This window comes from Ipomoea nil, unplaced genomic scaffold, assembly GCF_001879475.1.
Source record: "Ipomoea nil cultivar Tokyo-kokei standard unplaced genomic scaffold, Asagao_1.1 scaffold1262, whole genome shotgun sequence".
Lineage (NCBI taxonomy): Eukaryota > Viridiplantae > Streptophyta > Magnoliopsida > Solanales > Convolvulaceae > Ipomoea > Ipomoea nil.
In genome coordinates this window covers 81684-108409 of record NW_017617690.1, presented here as the reverse complement: position 1 = coordinate 108409, position 26726 = coordinate 81684, and the positions used below count along the sequence as shown (strand labels likewise).

The 26726-nt window shown below is 34.9% G+C and overlaps 1 protein-coding gene and 1 pseudogene across 1 annotated transcript; both read left to right on the top strand.

Moving 5' to 3' along the window:
- Window positions 1-5271: 5271 nt before the first annotated feature.
- LOC109184552 lies at window positions 5272-26693 on the top strand (annotated as a pseudogene).
- Window positions 11997-17064, top strand: LOC109184554 (putative serine carboxypeptidase-like 52). Its single transcript, XM_019334575.1, has 8 exons — window positions 11997-12131; window positions 13805-13984; window positions 14400-14471; window positions 15337-15455; window positions 15671-15784; window positions 16195-16240; window positions 16707-16789; window positions 17054-17064. Exons 1-8 carry the CDS (start codon window positions 12030-12032, stop codon window positions 17055-17057), a joined length of 720 nt encoding a protein of 239 aa, XP_019190120.1. The 5' UTR covers window positions 11997-12029; the 3' UTR covers window positions 17058-17064.
- Window positions 26694-26726: the final 33 nt, after the last annotated feature.

Sequence of the window (26726 nt, the reverse complement as noted above, 5' to 3'; positions counted from 1 at the left end):
CAGCCAAGGCCTTGTATTCGGCCTCAGTGGAGGACCTAGCGACAGTACGCTGCTTCTTCGAGAGCCAGGAGATTAAATTATCACCAAGGTAGACAGCAAACCCGCTCGTGTTTTTCCTATCCACTGGACAACCAGCCCAATCAGAGTCTGAATAAGCGTGAATATCGAATGATGCAGACGGAGAAATCCGAAGCCCCAAGCTCAGAGTACCCTTAATATACCGTAGTACTCACTTCACCATACCCCAGTGTTCCAACTGACATAGACGGTTTACCGCAGAACTCAAATCCGGCCTCGTAATAGTTAAGTACTGTAACGCCCCGACAATGCGCCGATACTGGGTAGGATTATTATAGAGCTGAGTGGAAGGTGTAGCAGTCTTCGTGACGGCTGCTGGTGTGGTAAGAGGCTTACAGTCAACCATACCTGAACGCCCTAACAGATCAGTCATATAGCGCCGCTGTGATAGAATCATCCCGCTAGTAGACGAAACAGTCTCAATACCCAAGAAGAAACCCGGTGAGCCTAAATCCCGAATCTTGAAGGTAGAGGCTAGCTGCTGGAGGATAGTATTAACCACCGTGCTGTCGTTCTCCATCATAATTATGTCGTCAACATATACAAGAAGATAGACACGTGCAACGCCTGAAGTGTAGTAAAACAAGGATACATCTGTCCTTGAAGATTTGAACCCTGCTGATAATAGAAAATCGTGAAGACGCTTAAACCAAACACGTGGGGCCTGTTTAAGACCATATAATGACCGCTGTAAATGGCAAACATGCCCTGGTGTGGACGGGTCCTCATACCCCCGTGGCTGCTTCATGTAAACTGTTTCTGCTAGGTGGCCGTTCAAAAAGGCGTTGTGAACATCTAGTTGTCGTAAAGTCCACTTGTTGGTTACGGCTAGAGAAAACAAGAGTCTAACCGTGGTTGGTTTTACAACTGGGCTGAATGTGTCGAAGAAGTCTTCCCCAGCTACCTGATTGAACCCTTTGGCTACCAACCGAGCCTTGTACCGTTCCACTGACCCATCTGCAGTACGTTTCGTCCGGAATACCCACTTGCACCCAATTATATTCATGTGTGGCTCGGGGGGGAACCATACGCCAAGTTTGATTATGTAACAAGGCGTTGAATTCCTGATCCATGGTCTCTCGCCAGTGGGGATGCCCTACAGCTTGCGAGTAACAAGTGGGATCAGTGACCGCTGTTAAGGCATGGAATGGTTCCGATGAGCCTTTGGTCATGTGACGAAGGCGCATAACATGATCACGACCTTGCGGTTGTGCACGCCGTTTGCGAGTTCGTACCGGAGCAGTTTGTGTGATTGCCAACTGAGGTGGAGCCCTAGCCATTGGTAATGGTTCACTTTCAGACTGAACAGTACTAGTTGGTGAAACGTGACTGCTGGGTGCGGGTAGGCACAAGGGTGCTGCTGCCCAAGGTATCTCCGGAGGTGTAGATACCTGTGTGTAATTTCCTGTTGCAAAAGGAAAGTTAGTCTCGTCAAACCGCACATGGCGGCAGATGTAGGTTTTCCCAGTCGCCAAGTCAACACATCTATATCCCCTAAAAGAGGGTGGGTAACCTATGAAGACACATGGAATAGAGCGGTACTCGATTTTGTGTCGATTGTATGGACGGAGATGCGGGTAGCATCGACACCCAAAGACTCGGAGGAAATTGTAGGGTGGTGACGTTTTGAATAAGCGGGTGTATGGACTTTCAAAATTAATTGCTGACGATGGTAAGTAGTTGATTAAACATGTTGCTGTTTCAAAGGCGTAGTCCCAATATTGTTGCGGGACTTTGCCTTCAGCAAGTAGGGTGAGACCTGTTTCAACTACATGCCTGTTTCGGCGTTCGACTTTGCCATTTTGTTCATGTGTATAGGCACATGATTGGCGATGATTTATGCCTAGAGTTTGGAATATTGTATGGAGTTTGCGGTATTCACCCCCTAGATCGGACTGAATAGACTTGATAGAGCGCGAAAACTGCCGCTCTACCAGGACACGAAACGACTCAAAAACTTTATATATGTCTGATTTCACCCTTAATGGGTAAAACCAGCAAAATCTGGAATAATCGTCTACAAATAAACAAAAATAACGATTACCACTACTAGATAGTTCCGGGGAAGGCCCCCAAATATCGGTGAAAATTAAATCAAGTACATTATCACTGGAATAGGGAACACTATCTAGTTTAAAACAGGACGATTTGCCCAGATGACATGATGCACATTGCTCGGGAGTTGTGTTTTTATTGATTGTGACGGGACAGCTTTGCAACACTTTATTTAAGACTTGACTGTGCGGGTGACCAAGCCGGTTATGCCACACAGTGGGAGAGGCACGGGAACTGACGAACGCATATTGTGACCGTAACTTCAGAACCTTGTACAACCCGCCAGACGTGGATCCTTTAAGTAGAACCGCCTTGGTTGTGGAATCCTTCACAAAAAACGAATCACTATGAAATTCAAAAAAGACTTTGTTGTCATTAGTAAACTTATGAACGGACAATAACGGAACAGATAAACGAGGGACATATAACACATCATTTAAGTGGAGAGTTTTAGTTTTGGACGGAATAGACGTGTGACCGACGCGTGAGATGGCCAAACCTGCCCAATTGCCGACACGTAGCACATCCGATCCACCATATTCCTCGGAATTGCCAATCATTGTCACGTCGGGAGTGGCGTGCGCGGTGGCCCCGGTGTCGGGATACCACCCATCCGAAGCATGCGTTACGGAGGCCGATGGTGCCTCTCCGGACACGGTTACATGCGCCTGAGCGGGTGGTTGCGTAGAATACCGCTTAAAACAATAAACGGCCGTGTGACCGTGGGAGCGGCAAATTTGACACCGCTGATTCCCACGGCCTCCACGACCGCCACCACGATTTGAGCTTCGGCCACCATTGCCGCTAGAACCCCGTCCACCGCCACGGTTCTGATTTCGACCGCCACCCGAACTGCCTGAGCCGCGTCCCTGTCCGGCGTACAACGCAGTGTGAGCCACGCCACTGTCCAGAGATGGGTAGTCATCAACTAATATAAACTCATGTGCCTGCAAATAATCAGACAAGTGAGATATAGAAACCGGATTTCCGGTGGCTGTCAGTGCGGTGGCAAGAGGTTTCAGTTCCGGACGCAGCCCACGTATGATGTACAGATTTTGTTCCATTAGTGTTAACGGTCGGCCGGCCTGAAGTAATGCCTCTACGAGAACGCCGGCGCGCCCGAGATAGTCCGCCGTGGTCGCGTTCCCCTGCCGGAGCATCTGAAATTGCGACAGTATGTTGAGACATCTGGCCTGACTTGATGAGCCCAGCGCGCCGGTGATGGAGGACCATATCTCAGCCGCCGTATTCCGCCCGAGCGCAAGGTGCAGAGTCTCATCCGCCATTGACGAGACAAAGAGAGAGATGATGGTCTGGTCTTGTTTCACCCAGGCCTTGTAGGCCGGATTCGGAGTGGCCGGAACAGTATGGCTGGAGGAGGCGTCAACTGAGGCCGGTGTGCTGGCGATCTGCTCCGGCGGGCAGGGGTGGCTGCCGTCGACGAAGCCCAGGAGCTCCTGGCCTCGGAGGAAAGACACGATTTGCATACGCCAGAAGAGGTAATTCTTCAGCGTTAATTTCATCGTGACATAGTGGTGAGCCCCGGCTAGGGAACCTCCGGCTGCCGGAGCTCCGCCGTCTGTGGCTGTGCGATCTGAGCCGGATGACAGGTCGATTGAAGTGCGGGAAGGGAGGGGATAATTTGTGGTGGAGGTTGGAGAGATCGAAAAATCCTAGTCTGATACCAGATTGGAAAAGGAATTTCGTTAACAACATAACAACAGGATTACAGAGTATATCTAACTCTAACTAATCCTATCAAATAGCTAAACTAAGTCAAGCTATCTAAGCCACATAATATAAAACATATAAGATAAATAATAATAATAATAATAACTTATACTAACACCTTGACTATTATATATGTATTAAATTTGGTCTTGTCGTTCAATTTTTTGACCAAGTTTCCCACCAACAATAGTTGGAATTTAAACGAAAAAATAATATGTTCTAATTAAAAGATTATTTTCATTCAACTATTGCCAAAAAAATTATTTTTCTCGTTGAAATTTTGGCAATAGTTAGCTGAGAAAATGGACGATAAGACCAAATATGATACAAATTACAAAGTCATGCACCTAATTTGAAAATATTAATAATCAATAACCAAATGTGATACAAATTACATAGTTATGCATCTAATTTGAAAATATTAAGAGTTAATAATCAAATTTGATACATGTATAATAATTAAAGGATAAAAAAAGTGAAATTTTTTCAATATTAGTCTAATAATGTATAGTATTTTAAAAAATTAAAAAGAAAACAGAAGTATGAGAGACATTTGCATTGAGATGTGAAATCGGGATCAATTTGATAAATAACTCATAAGGGATAATATAAAATATTCCATATCATTTATTTCTATGTACAAATAGCATGGATGGGTAGGGAGAGAGTCATGTGACTTGGCACATTTTACACTCATCTCATCAATAATTAAAGACTTTAAAATCTTCTTCTATCAAAAGTTAAATTCTCAATTTCTAAGGGTCCTCATATTCCGTCTCACTAAAATATTTGAGAGGATGTAAATTACGATGACTCAGTGACATGTCAAGAAATCTGTCCATTTTGGACATTAAACCCCACACTGTCGTCGCCGAAGTTCAAACATTATTGATCTCTTCTCTCAAATATTGTCTACAGAACTATTGAGCTAAACCCGTGCGGGTAAAATTAAAATCAAAAAATAAAAATTAAAGTCATGACATGAGGCAACAGTGTGGAGGTTTAAATTCCACTGAAAAAATATGTATAGAAAAAAAAATCAAAGATTATGAAATGTCTCGATTGAATTCTTTGCACGCACATGAAAACTAAGATCTGATTGTGGACGTACTTAGAATTAGTCCACAAAAGCCGCACGGCTTAACTCAATGATTTAGTAGATAGTATTTGGAAGAAGAAGAAGGATAAGTCGAATAAAGTTGGGATCACTTAAGTAAAAAAAAAGTTAAAATACTAATAATTAAAAACTTCAAGTTGTACTAATATTTTACTGAGATCTATATGGTGCAATTATATATATATATATATATATATATATATATATATATATATATATATATATATATATATATATGGTGTGGTCATGAAATCTTGCACGTTGATTTAGGGCTGCTAGCTTACCAAAGGCAATGTGTATATATGGTCGATCTACGTTGTTATTTCTTCTCCTAGTACTAGAGCTATGTTTTCCTCCGGCCGTCGTGGCAGCAGCGGCTGCCGGTTTTGCCATTAAGCATCTGCCAGGATATGAAGGACCGCTTCCTTTTGAACTTGAAACCGGGTGAGTCTTTATATCCTTTTTTTTTTCCTTTTTCTTTCACTTTCTCTCTTCATTTTTTTCTTTAATGTATACAAAACAAGCCAAAATTTTCAAAATTTACCCTATATTATTTATATTATGTTTTGAAGAAAAAAAGTACTCTATATTATTTAAGCAATGTATTTTCTTAGTTCTATTTGTCTTTTTTTTTTTTTTAAGATACACTCTACCCTAATATTAGTATCTATTTAGCATAATCCCAACCCTAACGAGAATTGACTTGAACCCATAATATTTTTTTTAATGGAAGATATATAACAGTTATATTTGCTTATTATATGTGCATATAATAGGTATATAGGAGTTGGTGAAGCCGAAGAGGTTCAATTATTCTACTATTTTATTAAGTCAGAATCAAATCCTTACACAAATCCGCTTATTCTTTGGTTAACTGGAGGCCCAAGTTGCTCTGGTCTATGGTCCGTCGCATTCGATAATGGTAACCTAATAACAAATTGTTTGTGAAATTAAAATTGATGGTGATATGTTTGTGTATATATACAATGCATAAATTGTCAATTTTTTAAAGTTTGGACTATAATTGTCACAACATAAATGCTCTGATTTTTTTTTTCTTCCCGAAAAAGTTGGAAATTGCCTATTTGATCTAGCTTCTTGGTATAAACTGGTCAGTTGTGCGCAATTTATATTGATTTATTTTCTTGTAGTCTTTTTTCGACTTAAATAACAAGGTGGGTTCCATTTAATGTGTAACTTCGGATAACAGTTACGGACTCTCCCATAATTTTTTTTTTTTAAATACTAATAAGCCATCAATTAAATATTGATTTTGTAATTTATAATGGATGCATTTAAAGTAGGTTGGATCGATAGACATACATATATTTTTAAATGGTGACATCAATCTCAATGATAAAGTATCACAAAACATTTTAATTAATTAAACTTAATTAACAGTATAATTAACACAAATTAAAATGATAAAGTACATATAAATGCAGGGCCATTGCGATTTAATAAGGTGGAGTACAATGGAAGCCTCCCAACATTGTCATTAAATCCATATGCATGGACCAAGGTAAATTAATTTTTTTTTTTTTTTAAATCATTTGATGCAGCAAATAGATATAATGGTCATTTTTGGTAAATGGATGTTAGCTGATAGTTGTTAGCTGATTGGGTTAGACGGTATGACTAGTTGATAACATTAGTTGATTATAAAAGGATGTAAATTAGCTGTTAGCTGATAGCTGTTTGGTATAATTTTTTTTTTTTCTCAAAAAGTTAATTGAAAAAGTTACTTTGAACAGCTTTTTAAATTTTAGCATTTTGGAGTTACAAAAAGCTGATTAACCAAACACTTATATTGATTTTTTAATCAATTCAAACAGTTAATAGTGATCAAATAAGCCAAAATTGACTAATAAGCTAATTATTTTTACCAAACAGGGCCATGTTTTATCATGATTCTTAAAATGTCTAGCATGTGCCAATTTCAAAATAATAAATATTTTAATACCAAATGACAGATTGCAAATATTATCTTTTTGATTTACCGACGGGGACAGGATTTTCTTATGCAACAACGGTTAGAGCTAATCGCTCTGACGATATACAAGCTGGTATCCATGGATGTGAATTTGTTCAAAAGGTATATATGATTCATTCTATAAGCAAATTAAACTTACATTCAGCTTAGCTTATATTACTCACACATAATTTAAAGAGATTGAAAAATATTGAACTTATTTTTCCATCCCATATTTTAATTCATTCATAAAATGTGGACACTTATAATTTAACTAATAACCTATTACCTATGCTAGCTGTTTGTGGTTATCCATATATAATGTATTATATATATATATATATATATATATATATAGAATCGCACTCACATGCGAATGTTTCGCCCATGCGCGAAATAGGAAAGGATTTTGTCCGTCTACGTGTCCAGATCTAATGGATGAGGATCACTGATTTTTTTAAAAAACACAGTGGCATTTTCGTAAATAATTGAACATCGAAGTGCAAGTAAAATGTATTACAAGTGCATGTAAAATGTATTATAGGTGCAAGTAAAAATTTACACTGAGCATCAATACTAAGTGCACCTATAGTTATAAGTAGTTGCACCTATAGTTCTAAGTAGTTGCACAAATTGTTATAAGTAGTTACACCTAGGTGCATGAATATTTGCGGGTGGTTTTCAGGGGTATTACTACCCGCTGAACTCAGATCAATGAATGTTAACAAGACAAAATTACATGCACTTATAGGTGAAAGTAGGTGCACATATAGTTATAAGTAGTTGCACGTATAGTTATAAATAGTTGCACCTATAGTTATAAGTAGGTGCACCCAGGTGCATGAATGTTTGCGAGAAGTGAATGTTAACAAGGCAAAATTACATGTACTTGTAGGTGAAAGTAGGTGCACTTGTAAGTGATTTTACTTGCACTTCGATGTTCAATTATTTACGAAAATGCCATCGCGTTTTTTTTTAATCAATTAGATCTGGACACGTGTCGCGCGCGGATTCATTCGCATATTCCCTCCTGGGCACTTATTCGCACCTGAGTGCATCCCTATATATATATATATATATATATATATATATATATATATATATTATTGATAAATTTTTTCCTCATAATAATAGTTATAATATCATAATATTTTTACATTTATTTGATTATTATATAATTTCACCATATGTTTGCAGTGGCTGAAAGAGCATCCTAACTTCATCTCCAATGCTCTCTATGTGGGAGGGGAGTCCTATGCTGGCATATTTGTGCCCATTATTACTCAATTTATTTCAGATGGTAAAACCCTACAATAATATGATTGCATTGTCTTCTTCCTTAATTTCTTGCAACTTTTAACTATATATGTGATGGTTTTATTGGGACCGGGTCCACCATAAACTGGGTATAGGAATATAGAACGGGGGTAGGCAAATAATAACTTTATTACCCGGGGCGCTAGGCCCAAAATAGTACGTACAAGCCCAGAATGGCGACCCAAATACAAAGAACAAGATACAGGCCCAGAATGGCGACACAAATACAAAGAACAAGGCCCACAGGATGGGCTATAGCTAACTATGCTATTGGTAGGAATCGAACCCAGGTGACTGAATTGAGAGTATGAGATCAAGACCACTAGACCGTAGTGCCTATCGTGTATGAGTTGCCCTTAGCCAAAGATCCAGGGCCCTTATTTATAGCCTGCCTCATCCCTTCCCAAACATCCACGTGTCCCATGCGGTCAGACCCACTCCCTCCTTTCCCGTACACCAACCCACACGTTCACCATACTCCCGAGATTCCCGCGCCCCCAACACCCTGCACACGCCGCCCCGGTCCACCATGCTCGGCGCACCCGCCCGCCCTATGCGTGCGGGTGCCGTCCGACACCCTGGCGCGCCGGAGCGCCGGGGCCGCGTTGGGCTGCGCTAAGTGTGCCGCCGCCAGCTGGGGCCAGCGCCCCGGCCGACGACCCCTCCGGCCACCGATGCCGGCCCCACGCCCGGGGCCGGCCATGACCACCCCAGCATGCCGGGGCGCTAGGGCCACGCTGGGCCGCGCTCCGGCCGCCATCCCCGGCCGGGGCGGCATCCCTTTCCGGCCTGCAGCCAGTCCTGGCCACCCAGGCCCAGTCCTCCTGTCCTCCTCTCTAGGCCCAATAATGTAAGCCCACTATGTTCATGGTCCACCCCTAATATCCCCATCAATATGCTACTTTTTTCCCATAACTATGATTTATGTGAAAGTCTGTAATCGTTGCTAGAATGTATTATCTGGGTGCAATCCGTCTTGTGGTCCTAACCGACAAAGAACTACAAGAAGATAAAACAATCTAGTATAGTTAGGTTGCCTATAGGCATAGTTAACTAACTCAAACCAATAACGTCAATGTGCAGTTCCGATCCCATTGAAAATGAACTTGTAACCTTGTGGTCACCAATTCAACCGTCCAACCAAGATTTAGGAAAATAATAGAATTTGCACTAAATCTTATAAAAAATATTATAAGTTTTGACATACATATATAACAATTTTTTAATAGAATTAGCTACCATACATGCATAAAGTTATGATTTTTTATAATGCCACATGTAAAATTTTTACCTTCAAAAAATAAAATGTGCAATAATGTTGTAGTAGGTATGTAGATACAACTCTAATTATATTGTTTCAACCTTGTCTTAAAGTTGTTTTGAACTTAACTTGTTGACAACATTTATTATAGGGTGAATCAACGATTTGGTCCCTCACTTATTCGCGACTTGTCAATGTTGCCCCTGAATCACGTATTCATCAATTTAGTCCCCGAAAATAATTGTTTTTCGTCAAATAAGTCCCTCAGGCCGTTTTCCGTCATGTCTCAGGCGAGACCTCCGATTTGCCCTGGGCATTTTGGTCTTTTCACGCCTTCTTATTCAGTAACTCTGACCAAACTTCGCCGGAGAAGCTCAAGCTCGCCGGAGGGAGCTTCATCTCTTCCGCCGACGTCAGCTTCACCTCCGATTTCAGAGCTTTCCAGAATCACAAGCAAATCAAAGCAACACTACAACATTTTTACGCCCCGGTCTACTCCAGGGGAAGACAATCAAACAGAGAAAAAGCAACGCAGCAATGGTGTTGATCGAAGCCGTGCCATCCTCTGACGAAACGTCAAAGCCAAAACCGCCACCAGTCAAGGCGGCTGAAGCATCGACAGGCGCTGGTTCGTCCTCTGCGGCTGCGCCGGCGGCATCTGGATATGGTTCCGATGGATACGAGACTGCTAGCGATACCGAACTTAACGAGACCGATGAGGCAGAAGGGAAGAAAGATGAACAAAACCTTAGTCACAGTAGTGTAAAGGACGAGAAAGCAAAAGAAGATTATGGGAACCCTGCCACATCAACACCGTCGTCTTCTTCGGGTGGAAATGAAGAGGCGCCGAAACAGAAAATGGAATTCGACATGGATCAACTTCATGAGGTTCTCTCTCTCTCTCTCTCTCTCTCTCTCTCTCTCTCTCTCTCTCTCTCTCTCTCTCTCTCTCTCTCAATACATATGACTCCGATGCTAAATTTGTATATGCTTATGTTGCATTCAGTGATTTTGAAAAGAGTAAGCTAAATAAGGGAATAAATATCTTCTACTCTGCTGCTGGAGAATGATGTTTATGCATTGTGATTTCCGGCATTCATTGGAGCTTTGTAATCCAACGATGCGTTGGGGGTGCGCCGGTGATCCCCCGGCAGATCGCGGCGACAGGCGGCGGCTAGCTCCGTCTCGATCTCTTCTCTCTCGGTAAAAGCTTAGCAACAACAACATCCGACGGCGAGACAAGGTCCATGGACCTACATCTCCCCTCACTCTCTCTGGTGGAATCATGAAGAGGCGGAAGCAGCAGATCGGAGCAGCGACCTCCGCCCCTGGCAGTTGATCCCTCCCGGCGAAGCAGCAAACCGGCAATGGAGTTTTCCGGCGAGCTTGAGCTTCTCCGGCGAAGTTTGGTTAGAGTTAATGAAGAAGAAGGCGTGAAAAGACCAAAATGCCCAGGGCAAATCGGAGGTCTCGCCTGAGACATGACGGAAAACAGCCTGAGGGACTTATTTGATGAAAAACAATTATTTTCGGTGACTAAATTGATGAATACGTGATTCAGGGACAACATTGACAAGTCGCGAATAAGTGAGGGACCAAATCGTTGATTCACCCTTTATTATATTATACATGAAATTCAACAAAAAAATGTATATTAACTATTTAATTTAATTAATGTCCTGTCAATCAAGGAATCGAGGCGATGGTTACACCATGGATTAATTTAAAGGTTGGTTTATTTTTTCCTTCTTTTTTTTTTTTAATGATAAATCTATAGTTTATGTCTCTCAATAAATATATCCGATCAAGTTCCAGTGCGGCGGTACGGTCACTCACCATTACGTACGCATAAATGCACCACAAAATATTCAGATATGCACCATTAAGTGTGGTGAGGTGTGGTGTATTTTTTTGGTGTGTGGTGCGTTTTGTAGGGCATTGATGCATTTCATTATGGTGCATTTTCGAACATTATGTGGTGCATTTATGTATACTTGATAGTGAATCTGCACCGACCGCACGAGAAGCATTGTCCACATTTGATATGTGTCTTATGACACACCATAATTGCAGGGATATCTCCTAGGAAACCCTATGACCAAGCTAAAACAGTATGGGAACTACCAAATACCATATGCTCATCGGATGGGTCTAATTTCCGATGACTTATACAAGGTGCAATTCTACTCTTCTTTTCAATAAATTCAAGTTTCCCTTTTAATTGGGACAACTCTAACTGACTTGGTTTAGTAGTTGATTTAATTGTTGGCTTAATAATTACAAGATTATAAATTTGACGACTCATAAGAATGACCTATTAGCCTTATTGATTTGAAACATACAGTTATATATGAACAACTTAAACTAGTTAGTTACCTTTTTGTAATCCTTTAACAGCTAAAATTTAGAATCGTTAGAGCACACCCAATAACAGCCGCCTGCTTTCGCATAATTATTCAAAGTTTCCCTTTTAATTTTATCATAATTAATTTGATATAATGTCTGTTCAACAGTCACTAGAACGTCACTGTGGAGGGGAGTATCGAAATGTTGATCCCAACAATTTGGCCTGCTTGCAAGATGCCACCACCTTTTATCAGGTTCGAATTCTATTTTTGAAAACTTACATTATTAATTAATTTCGATTGTATTGTTCCGTCAAGTATATATAATATAGAATAAAGGTGATATATGTAATCAAACTATGTACCAAACTACAATTGTGTTATCGAACTTAAAAAACTGCAATCGAGTCATGAACAACGTAAAATAATGTAATTGAACAAAAAATGACTTATTTAAACAATAATAGCTAACATGCCAGTTACTAAATTTTAAAAATAACTTTATTTTAAAATTTTAATAATTCTAAATGAATTTAAATATTTTTTTTTTAAAAAAAAAATTATACCTCTCCCACCCTTCGTCAGACGAAGACCCAGTATTCGTCTCCAGACAAATAAACCTTCTTCATCTCCGGTCGGGGGCAAAAAGAGGGCAAAAAGATCTTCGTCTTTGACATGTAGACAAAGAGAACTTTGTCTTTGGTCGGAGACAAAAGGAAAATTAAAAGAATCAGATTTGTCCACAGTTTTTACGTGAGATGGTTATCATCATATTAACCTATATATATATATATATATATATATATATATATATATATATATATATATATATATATATATCCCATGAGAACCATGTCTTAGGTACGAATGTGTGAACTACTGAATGAATATAGCGCAACTACTCCAGACATTCTTGGAGAACGGACAGAGACCTGGGAGTAGTCACGGTACATTCGCACAATAATACAGTACATTCATTCCGTTCCCACCTTCTCCTCTAATGAAGGGTTCTCATATAATCCTGAATCTATATATATATAATCACACATTTCTTTTCTTCTTTTTTTTTTTTTTTTTGGGAAAACTCAAGAACTCGTGCATTCTTTCTTCTTTGCCACAACAATTTCTCTTTCTTACAAATTTCCATTATGGCCCTGTTTGGTAAAAAATTGGCCTATAGGCCAATTTTGGCTTATTTGACCACTATCAATTATTTAATTTAGTTAAAATATCAATATAAATGTTTGGTTAATTAGCTTTTTGCAACTTCAAAAGGCTAAAATTCAAAAAGCTACTCCAAGCAACTTTTTCAATTAGCTTTTTGAGAAAAGAAATTATACCAAACAGCTATCAGCTAACAGCTAATTTACCAAACACTTTTCTACAATCAACCATTGTTATCAACTATTTATACCCTCTAATTAACACAATCAGCTAACAACTAACAGATATCAGCTAACAGCCATTTTACCAAACAGGGCCTATATATGCATAACATGTTAGACTAAAATATCACATGCATCACTATAATATGTGATAATAGGATCGACTAACCTCCAGCCATAGTTCTTGATGCGGTTGAGCGATCCGGACTGCTGCAGAGATAACGAGTATTTTGTCTCTCACTTTACTCAGCTCTCTTTATATGGTGTATGAGGTATGTAATGTGAGCAGTGAGAGGACTAATGACCTTATATAACCACTGGCCATCATTGTGGTTGATTGTCTTTAGGTCTCCTAAACCCTAACTAGACTCCTAATCATAATGGTAGTCTAGCTATTAAGTTATTAGTGTTGCACCACATATAAAATACTGAATATTATCATAACTTATCTTAATGTTATAATAATAGTAACGGATAAACGTTACATAACATGTATGTATTATTGACTTATTATATTGGAGTTTGAGACACTCTTTTTTGCAGTGGTATAGCAAATTATACAAGTCTCACATTTTGGAGCCTGCTTGTCCTGATGATGATCCTGCTACCAAATCGGAGCCGGTGTGTAATAATGTTGATTATTCTAATTTGTTTGACCAAACAAGATCTCTTGGACAGCTTACCAATCTCATAACTCCACTCCACATCACTGCAAAATGCCGAGTAAGAATTATATATATTATATTCTGTTTCTTTATTTTTACTAAATTTTGCAACATTATATTATACGATACATTTCCTACAAAATTAAAAATAAATAATATAGAGTTTTAAGTATTATTATATAGTAGTGGCGCTAAAGGCTTTAGAATTCTGACTACTACTGAAGAAAATTTTTTGGGTTATAGGAGGCCCTGGATCGGGCCCTTTTGATGAGTTGATGATATTGAGTCATTTAGCCATTCGATATCATAATAACTCAAATAATAGGCATTTCTCAAATATTCAAAATGATAGAAAATCTAATTTTCAACTGAAAATCCTAGATTTCCTGTTATTGTTTACTTCAATTCGTTTTGCTTTTTTTACTTTTTTTTTTTTTTTTGGAGAATTTAATGATAATATCATTACCTTGCAGGACTATTGGTATACCCTCATGACTTACTGGGCCAATGAACTAACTGTTCGTGATGCTATTCATGTCAGGAAGGTATAATTACTTCACCCCACCCCACCCAGCCCCCGGCAAATTATGCTGTGAAACCGTATTCACCTTGCAAGGTGGACACGGTTCCAAAACAGTCATAATTGTGAATATAGAGTTTAAAAATTATGAACATAGAGTTCTATAATTATGAACATAGAGTTCTGCAATTGTGAATATAGAGTTCAATAATTGTGAATATGAAGTTTAAAAACTATGAATATAGAGTTTTATAATTATGAACATAGAGTTCAGTAATTATGAACATAGAGTTTTTTAATTATGAATATAGAGTTCAATAATTGTGAATATGAAGTTTTATAATTATGAACATAGAACCGTGTCCACCTTGCAAGGTGGACACGGTTCCACAGCATAACAATTGCCCCCACCCCCACTAGTTAGAGTTGTCAAAAATGAACTATATATGTCCATCGGCCTGCCATAATCCCGCTTAGACGAGATGTTAGGAAAAATTATACTGTAAACCATAGATAAATGTTCAACTTTTGTATATTGAAAGTTCATTTTCACTGTACTGAAGTTTAATTTTATTTTTAGGTAATATACTTAAAAATAAACATTTAGTAGACAAAAATGAACATTCAATCTACTAAAAATGAACCTCATGTCAATACCATGGTACAAAGTATAACTAACTTTTTCTAGGTGCGAACCTTGTCCCGCCGACCCATTTTGACAATATTACATCTTACCCCTATCAAATTATAATTATCTCATATACTGATTCAATGATTAATTTATTTAAATTTTAATATTTTAAATTCAAATTAACTTTTAAAAAATGAAATAAAAATTAAAAAAAAATCTAAATAAGTACTTACTAAAATGCATGCATGTCTAAACACAGGGAACGGTTGATCTTTGGGAATTTTGCAATTCCAATTTATCATACACACGAAATGCAAATGATGTGACATCGTATCATGCATACCTCAGCACCAAAGGTTATCAATCTCTTATTTACAGGTACTTTTTTTTTTTTTTCTGGCCAAATAATGTCTTACAAATTAACGTAGTTAAAAATGAATGATTATTAATTTTTCCAATCACCCTTTGTTAGTGATTATATATTAACTTTTTGAATAATTAAAAAATATATGATTTTCTAAACGTGAATCGCATTAAATAATTTTTTACATAAAATAGATTCAATATTCACATATTGTGCATTATGATCTCAGTGGTGACCATGATCCTTGCATACCATTTATTTCTACCCAAGCATGGATAAAAGCCCTAAACTATTCAATTGTTGATGATTGGAAACCATGGTGGACTGATGATCAAGTTGCTGGGTGAGTTCTGAGACTAATTATTAACCTATTTTTAAATTAAGAAAAATTGTATTTTTGGTCATTCAATTATACATGTGGTACAAAATTAGTTCTTACGTTATATTTGTGGTCATCTTTAACCTTAAGTTATTCATGAAGTCGCTATTTTAGTCTTTCAGGGACTATTTTTGCCACCAATATGTTACTTAATAAAGTCACTATATTGATACTTAGCTTCAGCAACTAAAATCAACACTTTGGGCATAACTTAGATGTTAAAATGTGGTCATGGATATATTTCAGAGACTAAATCTATGTCATTGGTATAGTATAGTTGGCGGATCAAAAATGCAATTTTTCTTTTAAATTATTATTTTATTTATATATTTTTATTTAAATAATAATAACTTACAAGCACTATCAAACTACAGATATACAACGACTTACTCAAATGGGATGACATTTGCCACAGTGAAGGTAAGAATTTTCTTAACTTACTCTTATTTTCTTATGATTAAACTCTGACTTTATATTTAATCCTCATAAATTTCTAATAAATATTTTTCTTATGAAAAATAACATTATACAATAAATTAATTAGGTCCCTTAAATTTAAAAATAAGGCAACCTCTTAGTCATTGGTTTCGGTTGCCAGGACCATAATTACCCGTGAATAATCAGCTATTGGTCCATATGCACAAAATTTACAAATTGGTGTGCTTCATTACAAGTTTTTAAAGTTCATAGGCCTAATTATTGTTTGTATAAAATCCAGGGTCTATTTAACATTTTTCTCAATCAACAGTGGTCGATTAAAGACTATGTTAACCAAATCAAGACATACTAGAAGAGGAGAAATTTGAAAGAATTTAATAATTTTTATTTTAAACAATTTAATAAAACTAAATAGTTTTTTATTTTTTATGGGAAATTAATCTTGCAGGGAGGAGGACATACAGTTCCTGAATCTGCACCTTATCAAGCTCTAGTCATGTTTGCAAAATGGATACAAAATGGTCACCTTTAGTTTATGTATGGTGCTTTTGCCTTGTTTGGCAACGTAGTTAGCTTATTAGTCAATTTTGACTTGTTTGACCACTATTAGTTGTTTGACTTAATTAAATAATTAATATGAGTGTTTGATTAATTAGTTTTTTCTAACAACTTATTGCTCTAAAATTCAAAAAACTGATCAAAGTAGCTTTTCCGATTAGCTTTTTAAGAAAGTAATTTTATATGTAATCAACTATCAACTAACAGTTAATTTACCAAATATTTTTCTACAATCAGCTAATGATATCAACTAATCAAACACACTAACTCAATTAGCTAACAGCTATTTACCAAATATCCCCTATATGTTTTAAATGTCCGGAACCTATGGTGTCTTTAACAATGTTTTTTAAATTTAATGGATAAAGCTAAATGGATCGAAATTTTCCACCATTTGACTATGAATTATTTTCGGCCAACTATTGCCGGAAAAATTATTTTTTGATCTCATTGAATTTTTAGCAATAGTTGGTTGAAATTTTAGACGGTAAGACCAAATGTGATACAAATTACAAAGTTATGCACCTAATTTGAAAATATTAATAGTCAAGGATTAAATGTGATACAAATTATACTGTCATGCACTTAATTTGAAAATATTAATCGTTGACGATCAAATTTGATACATGTATAATAATTAATGAATCAAAAGTGAATTTTTTTTCTATATTAGTCTAATAATGTATAGTATTAAAAAAAAAGTTAAAAAGAAAAAAGAAGTATGACATATATTTGCATTGAGATGTGAAATCGGGATTAATAATTTGATAAATAACTCATAAGGGATAATATAAAGTATTCCATATCATTTATTTCTATGTCTAAATAGCATGGATGTGTAGGGAGAGAGTCATGTGACTTCGCACTTTTTTTTTTAGTGCTACTAAAAAAACTATTGTAATGTAATATTTATTTATATCTACATTCTTAATATATTGAAGTACAAAGAATTAATACCGTCCTCACTAGAACTTGAATTCATGACCTCCTATTTAGGAGAGACACTTCATGTTACTAGGCACATTTTACACTAATCTCATCAATAATTAAAAACTTCAAGTCATGACAAGAGGCATCAATGTAAAATTGAATTCCACTGAAAGTATATATATGGAAAAAAGATTCAGGGATGATGGAAGATCTGAATTGGATATCTTGTGCGCACATGAAAATTATAATTTGATTGTGAGCTTAGGATTAGTCCAACAAAATTAGAATTACTTCAATAAAAAAAAATAATAATTAAAAACTTCAAGTTGTAATAATAATATTTTAGTGAGATCTATGTGGTCCAACTATATATATAGTGTGTGTGGTCATGAAATCTTGCACGTTGACTAGCTGATCAAAGGCAATGGGTATACATGGTCCATCTACGTTGTTGTTGTTTCTTCTCCTAGTACTACAGCTATGTTTTCCTCCGGCCACCGTGGCAGCGGCGGCTGCCGGTTTTGCCGTTAAGCATCTGCCGGGATATGAAGGACCGCTTCCTTTTGAGCTTGAAACCGGGTGAGTCTTTATTTCCTTCTCTCTCTATTTTTTTTTTGTTCACTTTTCTTTCTTCATTTTTTATTTAATGTATAACTAGAATGGACTTGAACATGAATTTTTTTTTTTTTTTTTTATGGAAGAAAACGGTTCTATTTGCTTATTTTATGTGCATATATAATAGGTATATAGGAGTTGGTGAAGACGAAGATGTTCAATTATTCTACTATTTTATTAAATCAGAGTCGAGTCCTTACACAAATCCGGTTATTCTTTGGTTAACTGGAGGACCAGGTTGCTCTGGTTTATGGTCTGTTGTATTCGATAATGGTAAGCTAATAACAAATTGTTTATGAAAATTGATGGTGATATGTTTGTATATATATACAATGCATAAATTGTCCATTTTTTAAAGTTTTGGATTTTAATTACCACAACATAAATGTTCTATTTTTTTTTTGCTTCCCGAGAAAGTTGAAAATTGCCTATTTAACCTTCTTGATTTAAACTGGTTACTATAGCACAATTTATGTTAATTTATTTTCTTATAGTCTTTTTTCAACTAAAATCACAATGAGAATTTTACTTAATGTGTAACTTGATAACAGCTACTATACGGACTCTCCCATAAATTTTCTTTTTTAAAATACTAATAAGCCATCCATTAAATATTGATTTTGTAATTTTTAAATGGATGCATTTAAAGTAGATTGGATCCATAGACATACATATAACTTTAAATGGTGACTCCAATCTCAATGAAACTTTTAAGAGTAGGAAGTCAACGATTGATAGCAATTCAAGCTCCGAATTTAGTAATACAAAGATCATATATGCTCGAAACGAGTGTAGTATAATTTTTATATTTGAAGGTCATAAATTTAATTTTTTTTAATATATTTTTATTTAATAAGTTTGTTACTTTAATTTAAAATATATCACCAGATAATGATATAAAATATCAAAAAACATTTTAATTAATTAAATTTAATTAACAGTATAATTAACCCAAACTAAAATGATAAAGTATATATAAATGCAGGGCCACTGCGATTTAATAAGGTGGAGTACAATGGAAGCCTCCCAACTTTGTCATTAAATCCCTATGCATGGACCAAGGTAAATTAGGTGTTTTTTAATTTTTTTTTTTCATTTGATGCAGGAAATAGATAATGTGTTATTATGGTTCTTAAAATGTCTAACATGTGATAATAATTTCAAAGTAATAAATATTTTAATACTAAATGACAGGTCGCAAATATTATCTTTTTGGATTTACCGGTGGGGACAGGATTTTCTTATGCAACAACGGTTAGAGCTAATCACTCTGATGATATACAAGCTGGTATCCATGGATATCAATTTGTTCAAAAGGTATGATTCATTGTATACTCCAATTAAAGTGTATAGTACATTCAATTTTCTTTTTTTCAATAATATTGCATTTCTTCTTTTTTTTTTTTTTATACATTTACAAATTCTTTCTAACTTTACATTTTTATTTATACATATATAATATATTAATTATATATATTATCATTATTTATGATTTTTTTCACATAATAGTTATAATATCATAATACTTTTAGATTTATTTTGATTATATAATTTCACCATGTGTTTGCAGTGGCTGGAAGAGCATCCTAACTTCATCTCCAATGCTCTCTATGTGGGAGGGGAGTCCTATGCTGGCATATTTGTGCCCATTATTACTCAATTTATTTCAGATGGTAAAACCCTACAATATGATTGCATTGTCTTCTTCCTTAATTTCTTGCAACTTTTAACTATATAGGCTACTTTTTCTCCATAACTTTGATTCATGTGAAAGTATTTAATCATTACTAGAATGTGTTATCAAGGTGCAGTCCGTCTTGTGGTTCTAACCGAGAAATCATTACAAGAAGATAAAACAGTCTACGTTAACAGTAAAGTTAATGTGCAGTTCAATCCCATTGAGAATGAACTTAAAACCTTGTGGTTACCAATTCAACTCTCCCGCCAAGATTTAGGAAAATGATACTCTATCCATCCCATTTTATGTGTTTGGTTCGGTTAACGAGGCTTGACTGGAGTTATTTTTAATTCAACTATTCATAATATTAAGTTTTGTATTAGTATACAAAATTATATATTTAGAAACTACGTACATTAAAAGTACTATTATATTAAACACAAAAAATTAATTTTAAAATTAAGTAAAAGATACTAAAGAAAATAAAGAAAGAATAAATAGTTTGTTTGACCAATGAATAGTAAGTAGGACAGATAAATGGAACAGAAATAGTAGTAAATTTGCAGCATGCATGTCCAATGTTGTATTAGGTATGTAGATACAACTCTAATTGTGTCAACCTTGTCTTAAAAAATAAAAAATAAATAAAAATAAAAAACGACATATAACAAATCATTTAAAGTTGTTTTGAACTTAGCTTTGTTGAAAACATTTATTATATTATACCTGAAATTCAACAAAAAAATGTATATGACCTATTTAATTTAATGTCCTGACAATTAAGGAATTGAGGCGAGGGTTACACCATGGATTAATCTAAAGGTTAGTTTATTTTCCCTTCCTTTTTTTTATGAATCTGTAGTTTATGTCTTATATATATATATATATATATATATATATATATATATATATATATATATATATATATATATATATATATATATATATATAGGGAAGGGATAGGTGCATTTGTTGCTTCCCGTGCGGATATATGGTGGATTAATGTGCGTGAGGTTTATACTTAATGTGCCTGAGATTTGTGCTTAATGTGCTTGAGTATTTCAGAATTACGAGCTCAGAAAGAAGCAGAACAGAAACTCACGCACATTAATGTCCAAGCTTCTTGTTACTTCTTCCTTCAATTTGGCCATGGATTCTAGGTTATCAGCTACCTTCAATGCAGTTGAATGTTTATATAAATAACGCACGCACAGTAAAATTTGCACAGCAACAAAATGTGGATTTCTATTGTATTATTCCCATAATCCTTAACCTCCATAGCTCGCCTCCGCATCATCATCATCAGGGAGGGGGCAAATGGCTACTGGGGATGGGGAAGAAGCTGACATAATATTTTCTGCTGCATTTTGCACATTCACGCACATTAAATACAAATCTCAGGCACATTAAACACAACACTCACGCACATTGAGTACAAATCTTACGCACATTAATCCACCGCACATCCGCACGGGAACCTTTCACTATATATATATATATATATATATATATATATATATATATATATATATATATATATATATATGTCTTATGACACGTCATAATTGCAGGGATATCTCCTAGGAAACCCTATGACCAACCTAAATAAGGAATGGAACTACCAAATACCATATGCTCATGGGATGGGTCTAATTTCCGATGACTTATACAAGGTGAACTTTTATTCTTCTTTTCAATATATTCAAGTTTCCCTTTTAATTGAATATATTGACTAGTTGATTTCCCTTTCAAAAAAAAAAAAAAAAAGTTTCCCTTTTAATTGGGACACGAACTCAAACTAGTTGATTTAGTTGTAATTAATTTGATTGTTGACTTAATAGTCACAATATTTTAAATTTAACTCTTTATAAAAATGATTTATTATTCTTTTCGATTTGAGTAAGTCAATTATGAATAATATCCTTTGACAACTAAAGTTATCAAGTGAGCTTTACTTAGAGTCTTTAGAGGCTTAGAGCACACCTAATAACAGCAGCATGCTCGCATAATTCAAAGTTTCCCTTTTAATTTATTATAAAAAATTAATTTGATATGATGTCCTTTCAACTTACAGACACTAGAACGTCACTGTGGAGGGGAGTATCGAAATGTTGATCCCAACAATTTGGCTTGCTTGCAAGATGCCTCCACCTTTTATCAGGTTCAATTTTTTTACATTATTAATTAATTTTGATTGTATTGTTCCATCAAGTATATAAAATATATAAGAATAAAGGTGACATATGCAATCAAAGTATATACCAAACTACAATTGTGTTATCGAACTTAAAAAATTGCAATCGAGTTATGAACAACATAAAATGATGTAATTGAATAAAAAATGACTTATTTAAACAATAATGGATGGCCTGTTGGTTACCAAATTTAAATGGAGAGACCTTTGTTTTTTGGCGTGGATACAAAGGAAATCAAAAGAATCATATTTATCCATAGTTTTTACATGGGTTGGTTATCATCATATGAACACACACACACACACACATATATATATATATATCACATGAGAACCATGCCTTAAGTATGAATGTGCGAACTACTGAATGAATACACCGCAACTACTCCAAGTATTCTTGAAGGACGGACTAAGACCTTAGAATAGTTGCAGTTCATTCGCATAGTAATTACGGTACATTTGCGCAATAATTACAGTGCATTCATTCAGTTCGCACGTTCTCCTCTAAAGAAGAGTTCTCTTATAATCTTGTATCTATATATATATAATCCTACATTTCTTTTCTTTTCTATTTTTTAGGTTTTGGAAAACTGAAGTTTTTGCATAAGAACTCGTGCATTCTCTTTTCTTTGCCACTGCAATTTCTCTTTCTTACAAATTTCCATAATATTATATATACATATAACATGTATGTATTATTGTATTGGAGATTGAGACACTCTTTTTGCAGTGGTATAGCAAATTATACCAATTTCACATTTTGGAGCCTGCTTGTCCTGATGATGATGATGCTACCAAATCCGAGCCGGTGTGTAATAATGTTGATTATTCAAAATTGTTGTTTGACCAAAGAAGAGCTCTTGGACAGTTTACCAATCTCATAACTCCACTCCACATCACTGCAAAATGCCGAGTAAGCTAAGAATTATATATATTATATTCTCTTTTTTTATTTTTACTATATTTTACAACATTATATTATACGATACATTTCCTACAAAATTAAAAAGAAATAATATAGAGCATTATATAATATGATGTTATTGATTTTTTGTTCATGCATGTTTTATTAACTACACAGTGTCAATGACATTGTGATTTAGTGACATGAAGTGACTATCCCAAATGAAAAGTCATTGGTTCGAGCCCTTGTGAAGCGGTATTGGCTCTTTATACTTCAATAGGTTGAGAAAAAAAAAATATATATATATATATATATATATATATATATATATATATATATATATATATATATATATATATATATATACATACTACACTGTAATTAACGTCGGCCACCTAACCAGCCAGTCGGCAGCCGAACCCTTTTGGTTACGAGAACCTTGGGTCCTTACTTTCAATGAGAGTCGTCAATCCTAGCTTCCATGAATTGATGATATTGAGTCATTGAGCCACCCAATATCATAACTCAAATAATAGGCATTTTTCAAAAATTATGACTCCACACAATAAAAATTATGAATTTATAGTATAGAAATTATAGATCTATAATATAAAAATTATGGATCCAATTCTTTGTGCACCGTTCATGGTGCACACGGTTGCAAAGCATAACGCTCCATTACTTGCAGGACCATTGGTATACCCTCATGTCTTATTGGGCCAATGAACTCACTGTTCGTGACGCTATTCATGTCAGGAAGGTATAGTTACTTCAATTTCCTTTCCCCCCCCCCCCCCCCCCCCCCCCAGATCCCTGGTAAGTTATATCGTGGATATTGGTCAAATATAAAGAATTTGACTTCATAAGGTACAGAATTTATGTTTATAATGCACAAAATTCATGTTCATATATAATAGACATATATATAAACATGATATATTGAACATGAATCATGTGCATTATGAACATGAATTTTGTGTATTATGTTAAATGTTTATGTGTCCTCTAATACACATAATTCAGGTTTGTTATATCATGTTTATGTGTGTGTATTATGAACATGAATTTTTTGTATTAGTACACTGTGGACCCTGGTCCACGATATAATGATTGCCACCACCCCACCCCCCCCCCCCCCACCCCCGTCCCAACTAGTTAGAGTTGTCAATGCCAGAGACCATCCGGAAGACCGGAACCTTCGTCTCCGGCCATGGAGGCGAAAGAACCTTCGTCTCCATGGCGCCAGGGAGGCCAACCTTCATCTCCTGGCCTTGGAGACGAAGCCTGCCGGAGACGCTTCGTCTCCGGCAGGTTTTTTTTTTTTTTTTTTTTTTTTAATTTTAATTTTAATTAATTATTTTATTTAAAATTATTTTTAAAATTGGTAACCTACAATTTCAGGTAAACAAATCATTTTGGACCTAATTGTATAATTTTGTGTTGTTCAAGGACCCAATTACATCTTTTTTAAGTTTGGTGTCCTAATTGTACTTTGGTGTGCATGTAATTGGATGACGTATTTGACCCTTATTCCTTTATTTAAATTTTAATATTTTAAATTCAAATTTACTTTTAAAAAATGAAATAAAAAAATCCAAATGAGTAATTACTAAAATACATGCATGTCTAAACACAGGGAACGGTTGATCTTTTGGAACATTGCACTTCCAATTTATCATACACATACAATGCAAACGATGTGACGTCGTATCATGCATACCTTAGCACCAAAGGTTATCGCTCCCTTATTTACAGGTACCTTCAATAATAATAATACTAATAATAATAATAATAATAATAATAATAATAATAATTATTATTATTATTATTATTAATTAATTACAAATTTAGTCTCTTCGTTCAGTCTTCACATTTTCACTATCATATTTATTTTTTTTTTTTGAAAGTCACTATCATATTTATTTAATTTATTTATATTTAATATTTTAAATGCAAATTAACATAGTCAGAAAATAGTGGTTATGAATTTTTCCGACCATCCTTTGTGGTTATATAACTTTTTGAATGATCAAAAAATAAATGATTTTTTAATCGTGAAACGCATTAAATGATTTTTACATAAAATAGTTTCAATATTCACATATTGTGCATTATGATTCTCAGTGGTGACCATGATCCTTGCATACCATTTATTTCTACCCAAGCATGGATAAAAGCCCTAAACTATTCAATTGTTGATGATTGGAAACCATGGTGGACTGACGATCAAGTTGCTGGGTGAGTTCTGAGACTAATTATTAACTTTTTTAAAAAAATTAAGAAAATTTGCATTTTTGATCCTTCAATTATACATGTGGTACAAAATTAGTCCTTGATTTATATTTATGGTCATCTTTAACGCTTAAGTTATTCATGAAGTAGCTATTTTAGTCCTTTGGGAACTATTTCTGCCACCAATGTCACTTAATAAAGTGACTACATTGGCCCTTCAGCAACTAAAATCAACACTTTGCGCATAACTTAGAGGTTAAAGATAGTCATGCATATATTTCATAGACTAAATTTGTACTATTGGTATAGTATAATTTTTTATTGGCGGACCAAAAATGCAATTTTTCCTTTAAATTATTATTTTATTTATATATTTTTATTTAAAAAATAATAATTTACAAGCCATATCAAATTACAGATATACAATGACTTACTCAAATGGGATGACATTTGCCACAGTGAAGGTAAGAATTTTGTTAACTTTTATTTTCATATGATTAAACTCTAACTTTGTATTTAATCCACATAAATTTCTAATAAATATTTTTCTAAAATTAAAATGAAAAATGATCAAATAATTAAAGAACTTTATACGATAAAGTATTTAGACCTTTAAAATTTAAAATGTTACAAGTAAACACATTTGCCAACCAACGACTAGTAATTAGGGCACAATATAATAGCTAGTTATCCACCAGTAATAATTGACAATTAGGGTTTCAGTCAATTAGGGTTTCAACAACTGAAACCGTCGATTGGCGTACGTCTTCCTCAAGAAGAAGGCAACCTCCTAGTCGCTGGTTTCAGTTGCCAGGACCATAATTACCGGTGGATAATCAGCTATTGGTCCAGATCCACAAAAATTACAATTTTTTATTTATTACAAGTTTTTAAAATTCATAGGCCTAATTATTTTTTCATATAAAATCCGGGGCTACACTTTTCCCAATCAAAATTGGTCAATTAAAGACTATGTTAACCAAATCTAGACATACTAGAAGAGGAGAAATTTGAAAGAATTTAATTTTTATTTTAAACAATTTAATAAAACTAAATAGTTTTTTTTTTAATGGGAAATTAATCTTGCAGGGAGGAGGACATACAGTTCCTGAATCTGCACCTTATCAAGCTCTAGTCATGTTTGCAAAATGGATACAAAATGGTCACCTTTAGTTTATGTCTGGTGTTTTATGTTTTATCTGTCCGGAACATATGATGTCTTTAACAATGTTTTTTTAATTTAATGGATAAAGCTACATGGATAGAAATTTTCCACCATTTGACTATGAATTATATTGGCCGACTAACAATAATGCTCATCTCAGTTACAAGACTACAAAAACAATAGCAAATTAGA